The 9,722-nt window shown below is 49.8% G+C and overlaps 1 protein-coding gene across 1 annotated transcript; it reads left to right on the forward strand.

Moving 5' to 3' along the window:
• Positions 1-1,413: 1,413 nt before the first annotated feature.
• POLR3D (RNA polymerase III subunit D) lies at positions 1,414-9,004 on the forward strand. The gene is made up of 9 exons (XM_082657172.1): positions 1,414-1,548; positions 1,776-1,945; positions 2,929-2,972; positions 3,585-3,736; positions 3,899-4,023; positions 4,234-4,402; positions 4,735-5,000; positions 5,417-5,569; positions 5,742-9,004. Exons 2-9 carry the CDS (start codon positions 1,781-1,783, stop codon positions 5,862-5,864), a joined length of 1,197 nt encoding a protein of 398 aa, XP_082513298.1. The 5' UTR covers positions 1,414-1,548; positions 1,776-1,780; the 3' UTR covers positions 5,865-9,004.
• The last annotated feature ends 718 nt before the right edge of the window (positions 9,005-9,722 follow it).

The following is a 9,722-nucleotide window of genomic DNA, read 5'->3' on the forward strand; positions in this document are numbered from 1 at the left end:
AAGAAGTCACATATTGTATTATTCCATCTTTGAATGATTTCCACTCTGGAAATAACAAAAGTATAAGATAGAGAACAGATTAGCAGCTGCCAGGGATGTGTGGGAGAGAGGGAAGTGTGGCTGTAAAAGGGCACTAGAGGATGCTTGTCGTAATGGAAATGTCTTGTATTTTTCCTACCAATGTAGATATTCTGGTTGTGATAGTGTACTATAGTTTTACAATATGATACTATTGGGGAACCTATGTAAAAGGTACTTGGGATCTCTGAATTATTTCTTACAACTGCACGTGTATCTACTATTATCTCAAAATAAATTTTACTTAAAAAAATAAAGTACGTCTTCTTTTGGCCAGTTATCAGAAGTCTGGAAATTTGTTCTAGGAATATTATCCAGAAGAAAAAACTTTAAAGGCACCAGATGTTCACTACAGTGGTATTTACAATAGGGAAAAGAAACAATTTAAGTGTCCAAACAGGAACACAGACAAATCGTGGCATAGCCACCCAAGAATTATGCAGTCGTTTGATGCAACAACAAAGCAACGTTATTTGAAAAGGGAGGATTCAAAACTGTGGTACAATGTGAAATCTCTGTGAGGAGGATTGTAATATATTACAGAAGTTTTAATAGTCTATGTGAAATTCTAACAAATGTTTTCCTTTCCTCAAGCTATCTGTAAAGTTACATGGTTTTTACATGGTTTGGGGGTGGAGGAAACGACAGTAAAGGACATTTTTTTATGTTAAATTACAAATGTCGGAGTCACGATAAAAGTTCTTTAAATCTGTCCCCCAGAACCAACAGAACAAACTTCGTTTTTCAGGTTCCAGGGTGGGAACAAGACTGCATACAAGGGCCCACAGTCACGAGTCCAGGGCAGGTGCCATTAGGCACCCGATTCATCCGCTGCAGCTGCTCCAGCGCTATGCCCACAGCCCAACCCCAGGATCCCACCAGGAGTCCTGGGAAAGGACCCTCGAACAAGGGCGAGGATGCAGCCCAGAGGTGCAGTGACCACTCCAAGGTCACCAGCGAGCTGGCAGTCCAGGCTCGGCCCGGCCCAGCCCAGAGCTCCCTGACTCTGAGTCGGGGTCTCGCTCTCTCCCCCGCGTCCCCTGCCCCAACCCAAGCTTCGACCCCAAGGCTCCGCAGCGGCGAACTCCCACGTTGCGTCCAGGCGGCCACCCGGCCCCCAGCCCCTGAGCTGGCGCCCCCACCTCACGCCGCCGGCCAAGACCCCCCGAGCGCTGCAGCGTGGCGTGACCTAGACCATTCCCCGCTTCCTTTTTCGCCCTCTCAACCCAGCTTTTCCCGACTCCGGGAAGAACCGGGAAGAGAAGGCGAAGGGGAGCCAGGCGCCGCCGGATAAATACTGTGGCTCGGCCCCGCCCACCGACCTCACTTCCGCCCCGCGACAAGATGGCGGCGCCCGCGCCGTGCCACGCAGACTTCCGCCCGGCGCCGAGGCCCGGGGCCGACCGCGGGTCGCCTCGGAGGTGAAGTCGGGACGTGCGTGGTGCGGAGCTGCAGCCTGGGTGCGCTGAGGTGCGTCGTTGCCTCGTGCCTGGTCGGGAGCCTGGGGAGACGGCGAGCCAAGGGGTCTGGCCGCGGTGGTCCGGGGAGTCTCGCCACGTGGGAGGGGGAGGAGCTGAGACGCTGCGGGAGGGACGCCCTGACGGGGGGCGGGAGGCCACGTGGGTGGGGTTTCGCCCAGGGTCCGCGTGTCCTCCCCCTCGAGTGACTTCGTTACCCCTCTCCTCCTTCTCTCCCAGGCACCATGTCAGAAGGAGACGCCGCGGGCGAGCCCAGTGCTCCAGGAGGGCCCCGACCCCTCCTTTCTGGGGCGCGGGGGCTTATCGGGCGGAGGCCGGCGCCTTCCCTCACCCCGGGCCGCCTTCCCTCCATCCGCTCCAGGGATCTCACCCTCGGGGGAGTCAAGAAGGTACCCGACGGCACCTTTCTAAAGAAACCCAACTACCCTGAATTCCAGGCACCTGGGGGTTTGACTGATGTTCCTGGAGGGCCTAGCGTGGTGTTGGGCCTCAGGACTCTTGTCCTCAGACTTACGCCGACAATTTCTGGGGCGCCTACCCTACCTTCAAATCAAGACACTGGGTGCAAAATATTGACATGGCTCTCAGAGATGACTGAAGAGCAGAGAATCCTAATTAGCTCAAAAGCAACTTGAGCAGTGTTTATTTCGTTTTTGTGTGTGTCTTGGATACCTTTAACAAACCCACGAAAGCCACGCAGACATAAACTTTGCCTTCAGTTTAAGAGAGTTCTGAATTTGACCTGGATCCCAGTGTGCAAACTTCTGATCCAAAGTATTATGATTCTTAGACGTGGTATCAGAGGCTCTGAGTCCTTTCCTGTTATGTTTATGACTGTAGATGTAAAGTGTAGCCCTTAAAGAAGATGGGGAGGATGACAGCATAAAAGTAGCCAGTTTTTGAAGACCAAAGTTTACCTTTGGAAATTCTGGTGGCAGTCTAACCTGATCCTCTGTTTGTGAGTGCTGGCAGATCTGTCTTCCCTACTTGAGCGTTGCTGCTAGAGCTCTTTCCCTATGATACTGTCTGGTCTGTATAGCAGTTTGAAGACAAGGGGTGAGGTTAGGTAAATTGCTTTGCTATTAGAAGTCCTGAGGGCTCTCCTTTCAGGGGGCAGAAGCTGAGGCTGCTATTTAAATGTTTTTTGATGCCCCTTTTCTTCTATGTGTAACTCCACTGTCACCACGACATGACATTCCTCCTTTTCAAACACATGTCCCTTTCTGTAAGTCTTTGACAACAGTGTGGAATGTGCAGAAGAGAGCCATGTTGGTCTTTGTCCACAGAAGTTGCCCCTTTGGAAGTTTTTATTTTCCCCTGTACTTTGGGATCAGAATTTACCAAATCAGTGACTCCTGTATTTTACTTTCAGAAAACCTTCACCCCAAATATCATCAGTCGGAAGGTCAAGGAAGAGTAAGTAGCTAGGCCTTCTGAATACTTGCCTCTTATTTACTTGTTCTGAATTTGGGCCTTTGGGGAAATAACTAAGTATGTGGCTCAGAAATTTAAATTTGTAGATTTAATTCTTTTCAGTAGTGATTTTCAACCCTGGCTCCCAGGTGATTCTAGCGTGCAAGCTTTAAACAAATACGGATGCCTGGGAGTCCATCCCTAAAATAGTGGTTTAACTTGTTTGCAATGAAACAGAGTGATTATCTTTTATAGCCAGAGTTGAGAGCCAGTAGTTTGGGCAAAGATGTATCAGGTTTTCTCTTAAGCTCTTTTGCAATGCAGCTTTCCTACTTTCAGTCAATACCCAAAAATCCACATTTTGGGGCAGTCTCTATAATTCAACTTTTGAGTTATAGTTCTAACATACACTCTCAAACAGAAAGGTAAAGTACAGTAAACTGAAAGGACTCTGCTTCAGCAAGGAAGTGAAAAAGGTGCTAGACTTAAGATTGGGTGTTCTGCTTCTCATGATGTAGTTGTTGGCTCATGTGGAGCGGAGTGTATGGGAGAGTAAGACCAGTTCTCAGAGGCAGGGGAAGTGAGTGGTTTCGCTTAATCCAGTGTCTTTTCCAGGCCCAAGGAAGAAGTAACTGTCAAGAAGGAGAAGCGTGATAGGGATAGAGACCGACAGCGAGAGGGCCATGGACGGGGCCGGGGGCGCCCAGAAGTGATCCAGTCCCACTCTATCTTTGAGCAGGGCCCAGCTGAAATGATGAAGAAAAAGGGTACAAAGCTGCCGGGGCTCCGGGAGGAAGGAATTGGTGGATTTCAGTTCAGACTGCTCACGAGAAGGGCAAGGGCGGTGGCATTCCCCTGCTTGCTCCCAGTTAGTGTTCCTTGCTGTTGGCCCCTTCCTTACTCCTGGTGAACTGGGTGGTTTCCCACAGGGAACTGGGATAAGACGGTGGATGTGTCAGACATGGGGCCCTCTCACATCATCAACATCAAAAAGGAGAAGAGGGAGACAGATGAAGAAACAAAACAGATTCTGCGTATGCTGGAGAAGGATGATGTAGGTACCAGCAGGCTGGGGGGATGGGGCTTCTTTGTGTGATGAAAAGCGCTTCAGGGGAACCAAGTCGGGGGAAGCAGAGCTCTCTGATGTCCCGGAAGCCTGGTGAGCGGCAGGAATCTTCGATTAGAAAAGGACTAAGGTGGACTGCACTCCCAGGTATTTGTGTGTGCTGGCCCCGCCATGTGACCCCCGACTCTTCTTTGGCAGTTCATCGATGACCCTGGGCTGAGGAATGACACTCGAAATATGCCTGTGCAGCTGCCGCTGGCTCACTCGGGCTGGCTTTTTAAGGAAGAGAATGAAGAACCAGATGTTAAACCTTGGCTGGCTGGCTCCAAGGAAGAGGACATGGAGGTGGACGTGCCTGCTGTGAAAGGTACTCTGTGTCAGTTAACGTCTTGTCTCCTTTTCTCCAGCTGTCCCCCAAGAGCGAGTTTCCCAGACTGCTGCTGCCAGGCCGGTCCTCTCCCACTCCACAGGACCTGAGCACGCTCAGCGGGTTCACGCTGACAGGGATCGGTGGGCCCAGCCTGCGATACCCTTTTCTAAATAAGTCACACAGCTTCTGGATCCCTCTTTCAAAGCAGAGTTTCCTTGCAGCTTCCTGGCTGAGTGACAGTGGAGCAGACCAGGCCGAAGGGATGGGTGCAGTGAGATGGCATAGGGGCTGGCCACTGATAGCCCTTCCAATTCTGTTATCTCGGGCAGTGAAAGAGGAGCCACGAGATGAGGAAGAGGAAGCCAAGATGAAGGCTTCCTCCAGAGCAGCCAGGAAGACGCCGGGCCTCCCGAAGGACGTATCTGTGGCAGAGCTGCTCAGGGAGCTGAGCCTCACGCAGGAGGAAGAGCTGCTGTTCCTGCAGCTGCCAGACTCACTCCCTGGCCAGCCGCCCACTCAGGACGTCAAGCCTATCAAGACGGAGGTGCAGAGCGAGGACGGACAGGTGGTGGTTATAAAGCAGGAGAAAGACCGGGTACGTTCACGATTGAGTTCTGTGAAGATGCAGGGGACCAGGAGGGGAAAGAGCCACCTGCAGGGGGAAGCAAAGGTGTGCCGCCCACCCACGCTGAAATGCGAGAATAATGTGCATTTGTTCTTTCTGCCCGCGAGGGCCTTGGGGCTTTGTACTTCAATGCCAGTTGTATGTGTGTGTTTCACAGTGAGATATTTTGAATGTGTACAAATCAGAGAACATAGACTCTCATATACTATCACCCAGCTTTATCAGTTACTGATATTTTGTCCGTTTATTTATGTTTGCTGTGGTTTGGGTTTTGTTCTGTTTTCTGACCAGTGTCAGGCAGCCCCAGGAAAAGGCCCTGTCTGGGGAGCTAAAGGATGGAGGGAACGGCTCCTTACCCAGTGTCCATCCCCTCGTTGTCTTCTCAGGAAGCCAGGCTGGCAGAGAATGCTTGTACCCTGGCCGACCTGACAGAGGGTCAGGTCGGCAAGCTGCTCATCCGCAGGTCGGGGAAGGTGCAGCTCCTCCTGGGCAAGGTGACTCTGGACGTGACGATGGGGACCACCTGCTCTTTCCTGCAGGTGAGAGCCTGCTGGGTCGGGACGGAGGCTCTCCGAGACATTGAGGAGCGTTGAGGACTCGGTGCTGAATATGGAGGAAGGGTTCTTGGGATTATCACGTTGAAACCACAGGACTGAGCGAGTGATAGGCTATGCGGTTTTGGTTCTCATCTCTCTCTCTCTTCATTGGCAGGAGCTGGTGTCCGTGGGCCTTGGAGACAGTAGGACGGGTGACATGACGGTCCTGGGACACGTAAAGCACAAACTTGTATGTTCTCCCAATTTTGAATCCCTGTTGGATCACAAACACCGGTAAAAGGAGCAGATGGAGGATGGCGGTGATTGTGTCCACGGCTGCTGCCTGCTCCAGACATTTTGTTCTCAAATCTGTTCAACCCAGAAGGCGCCTGTTTAGCCCACCCACTCCAGCCATCGTCCCAGTTTTCCCCACATGGCTCCTTCCCGCAGCAGCTGTGAACGGCGCAGTGACCTTCCCGCAGCACGGAAACTGCACACCCTCACTGCTGGGGGCTTGTCCCTGCTATTTATTTTTATATTTATGGCTTATCTCTTCAACTGACTGCACCCTCCCCAGGTGGAGAGGCGGCACGGTCTGGGAAGGGACGGGCTCCTTCTCTAGGTGACGTCTTTGTTCTCAGGGTAGGAAGTGTAAGGACAGCTGCTGCTGCTGCTCCCGCCTTCCTCCCAACAGGTGGCACCAGAGAGAGAGAGCAGGGACTTCTCGAGTCTGAGACTCAGCCCCAGCTCTGCCCATTACTAGTTGTGTGATTGACAAACTACCTAACGTTTCTGAGTCTCATATTCCTCATCTGACAAAAATGAGGACGATACCTACCTCACAGGGTTGGCATGAGGATGCAGTGGAATATTGTCGATGAAAACTTGCACAAGGCCAGACATACACAGTAGGCGCTCAATAAATGTTAGTTTAGTTTCCCTTCGACTGAATCTATTTTCAAACAAAAGAGAGATTCTGAGAATCTCAGATAAAGTGAATGGAGCTGCTTTATCCCACATTCTTACTCCGTGTCCTATCCCCCCAGCCTGATGCTCTGAAGGTTTGGGTTTGGGCCCTTCTATGCCCTTTTTTTCCTAAGCACTCTTAGGCAAGTGCTTCCTGTCCATTGCTGCGAGGCCCTAGCTGTAGGTGCCATCAGAAGTGACAGAGTCAGAGACTCACTCCTCCCAGTGCCCTGCAGATGCCTTTGGGTGACATGGTGGTCCCAGGACTCCCTCCACCCTCACTCCTGCAGTAAGTAGCTGCTACTCTTCCAGTAGCAGCTACTGGAAGAGTAGCTGCTTCCACTATTTCTCAGAAGAAACCTGTGACCACTCCTGGAGAATTATCACCACACCGAGTCAAATACTGCTGAAAAACAACCCTGGCTGAGATAGTAAGTAGAAGATTTATTGAATAATGGCCTCACTTTGAATTTGAGAGGCCCACCTCTGTCTCCTGTCCTGGCATCAACTTGGATTCCACTGCCACTGGCCACGCTGGCCTTGTAGTTCATTGGTCTGTGGTCTTGTTCCTTTCAGCAGCTCACCACACTCTTGACCCTTCCAGTGTGTGGTCCCTAAGGAGCAGCTTCTCTTTCCTTGTCCCTTGTCTGCAGGGCAGGGTCGGGGAGGCACGTCGGAGGTTGGGGAAGGCCTCCTGTTGCAGTGTTCGTGGTCATTAGACACCGGCAACTCGGCACCCTTTGCTGTGAGCTTAGCAGACCACCTCTGGAACAGGTGTGAACCACACAGACTCCTCTTAACTTAGGTGGCCCAAGAGGTTTTGGAAGGATATGCCTTTCTTTAGTCTCGCCTTCTGTTCCTTGAGCCTATTTTTCATTCATCACCACTGGGGCTTCTCCACCGAGCCCCTCAAGCCGCCTAGCCAGCAGCTAGGAGGCAGGATTGACTGTGTAGTCCCCACATCGCCCCTTCTGTAGCTAAGAGCTCACGTGAGCTCTGTTGGATGGTACTGTTCTGGTCTCTGTTCTCACTGTAGAGGACAGGTGAGCAGAAAGGGTCTTGGAGATGTGTGCCATGGAAGTCCTGTTTGGTCTAATGCTGAGCTTTGATGAACCAACTCCTTTTTGTTCTCTGGGCTTCAGTGTTTGCTGCTTCTCCTTTTCCACAGCTAATGAACTGCCAGTGAGTCTCCATTGTAATCCTCTCTTTCTCTTGGCTGCTTTGGTTCAAAAACACTCTTCTGCTTTTCCCGGCTAGCTCAAAGGCCCTGCCTCGTTAGATGTTTGGTGTTTTGCAGTCTTGAGTTCTTTGACTCCTCCACGGAAGCTTGAGGAAGAGTGTGTGCCACTTTAACGTTCACCACTTTGCCATTTCAAGTATCTTGGGGATCGACCGTTATGACCCTGCGTCACAGTCCCCACGATCTGTCTCTACATTCCTGATACACAGATTGAACATCGTCAATAAAAGTGTGGCAAAAAGACGAGGCAAGTCTGCTTTCTTGGCCAAGCCTCCAAAGCATACATTTCTACCAACAAATAAATGCAAATGACAGGAGTAAAAAGCCCAAAGCCAAATTCATGTATGAGTGCAAATGGATGCAAATTTATTACTACCTGCATCTGTGTGTATGCATTTTGTTAAGATGCCGAAAGCAAGCTGTAGGCTTGTTCATTTCTTAATTACATGATTAAGTGACAGAGTGTGGGCCTTAGAGTCAGGGTGGGGTTTGAATCTAACTCCGAAAATCATTTATCCTCCCTAAGCTCAGTTTTATACATTTTCTGTAAAAATGAGATAATAGTAGCTTTTTAATAGGGTTGCTTTAAATTACAGTGGACATAAAGCATTTATTTCCTGCCAGACAGAAAGGTGCTTCTGTCAGGACGTGATCAGCACAAGTAACAGAAAACTAGACTGACAGTGACGTAAGCAATAAGAATGTTTAATTATCTCATGTAACGGGCAGTCTGGAGATAGATGGTTCCAGAGTTGGGTGGCAGCCAAAACATCAAGGTTTTCTTGGATGCATTTGTTCTGCCATCCTTGGTGTTACAAAGTGGCTGTAACAACTCAGCATCATTTCTTCAAATGACAGTGTCCAGAGCCAAAGCAGGAAGCAAAGTAGACAGCAGTTAAGGAACTTCCTCCTCATTCTCCTCATATCAGGGAGGAATGTCCTTCAGAGGCCCAAAGAGACTTGCCCCTATGTCTCTCTGATAGAGCGGACCACATAACCACCCTTGGATGGGCACTGGCAAAGAGGGATAGGTGGACCAGTTTGTCCCCTGGCACTGACGTCTTGTTGCCTTTGAGACGGGGTTTTGTTAGTAGGGAAGAAACAGGAATGGCACTTAGGTATAAACAGTCCATGATAGTTGCCACCGTGATTAAAAAATACTGTCTATTGTACTAAACTCTAACTATATCTAGGTAGAATTTTTTTTAATGTTCAATTACCTTTTATTCTAAATAAACCAGTTTTAACATCTTAGTGCATATTCTTTCAGACTACAAAATTGTGTATGTTACATATAATGATATAAACATGCTGTTTTATCACATTTCATCTCACTCAAAAATACAGTTCTTCCATGTTAATAGTAAGCCTCTTGTACTTCAGATACTTCTGATCTAGCTGAAAATATCAGAGACAGCGCCCTTTAATCCTCCCAGACCTACCCACATGGTCCAATTGATCACTCACACTTGGCTCTTTAAAGGAAGAGGCTTATTTCCTAGGTATAGTCAGAGTGAAAACAGTGACGTCCATTGCCTATTCATCCCACCCCCAGCCTAGTGCAGGATACTTCCACAGCTGGGGCATCCCCCTCTTAAGATGGCTACAGCTATAGTGACAGATGCCATGTTGACAGCTGCTCTTGGACTGTGGTTCAGCTGCCGAAGTTCTGATGGAGGGTCGGAACTGGAGTGGGCTTAGGTCTCAAGGGCATCATCTGAAAAAATGGAGATAGAATGCCAATTCTAGGAACTCCTCTGTGCGGCCAACTTCTGACTCAGCTCTTCTGAAGCATTTCTTCCGTCCCCTTCCATGGGAGCAGTCACTGGTCCAACTCCCTGAAAGCTGAGGCAGAGGTTAGACTCCCTTCTGTTTGGCTCATTTACATTTAAGACCCAGTCAGTTGGAAAAAATGCAGTCTTGATCATCATTGGCCCAACGGTTTTATCT

Source organism: Grampus griseus (assembly GCF_964374135.1).
Source record: "Grampus griseus genome assembly, chromosome: 6".
Taxonomy (NCBI): domain Eukaryota; kingdom Metazoa; phylum Chordata; class Mammalia; order Artiodactyla; family Delphinidae; genus Grampus; species Grampus griseus.